The sequence below is a fragment of the Pygoscelis adeliae genome, unplaced genomic scaffold (genome assembly GCF_000699105.1).
Source record: "Pygoscelis adeliae isolate BGI_AS28 unplaced genomic scaffold, ASM69910v1 Scaffold13, whole genome shotgun sequence".
NCBI lineage: Eukaryota > Metazoa > Chordata > Aves > Sphenisciformes > Spheniscidae > Pygoscelis > Pygoscelis adeliae.
The window spans coordinates 37033-37674 of record NW_008824499.1 but is presented as its reverse complement, the minus strand read 5'-3'; the positions used below and the strand labels follow the sequence as shown (position 1 = coordinate 37674).

Genomic DNA, 642 nt, shown 5'->3' with positions numbered 1-642 from the left:
GCTGGGGGGGCCCTGGGCGGCTGTGCTGCTCCCACTCCTGCCCTGGGCTCAGAGGGAGGCAGTGGTGGGGGTGAGGCTGGCCCAGCCCTACCATAGTTGTTGGCATCGCTGGGGGTCTCGATCTCCAGCACCCATTCCCCGGAGGGGTCCTCATCCCACGAGTGCGTCGTCATGAAGGCCCAGTCGTTGAAGCCATCGGCCGAGAAGTCGTGGGGCCTGGGCGAGGCGGGGTGAGAGGTGAGTGCCAGCGTCCCGCAAACCCACTTGTGTCAACCTGGGCCTAGGGCCGCCCTGGGGCACCCCGCAGCCTGGCACCTACCTGGCAGCCAGGAGGGTGGAGCGGGTGCCCATGGGACTGACGAGGTGGATGGCCAAGTCCCCTCGCCGGTTGTAGGACAGCGTCAGCCTGGCCTGCACGTGCTCCAGCCGGCTGATGTAGTTGGCTTTCCCCAGGCAGGCGTCCACCTTCCGTCGCACCTCCAGGCGCTTCCCAATGTCCCTGCCAAGGACAGGCAAGAGTGAGCCCAGTCCCAGCCCAGGGGCACGCAACAGGGTGCCCCGGCCCCCGCTCCCCACTGCGGGGCTTTGCGGCTGCCCCGGGAACCAGGCACTGTGCCCCGGGGCGGCTGGAGCCCGAGGCAA

The 642-nt window shown here is 69.3% G+C and overlaps 1 protein-coding gene across 1 annotated transcript in view; it reads right to left on the bottom strand.

Moving 5' to 3' along the window:
- Positions 1 to 642, bottom strand: part of FURIN (furin (paired basic amino acid cleaving enzyme)) — a 14601-nt gene that overhangs the window by 1565 nt on the left and 12394 nt on the right. The window contains exons 11-12 of the mRNA XM_009321494.1: positions 320 to 499; positions 92 to 216 (exon numbers count right to left, since the gene is read on the bottom strand). Coding sequence (XP_009319769.1) covers positions 92 to 216; positions 320 to 499 — 305 coding nt within the window. The remainder of the gene's footprint in view (positions 1 to 91; positions 217 to 319; positions 500 to 642) is intronic.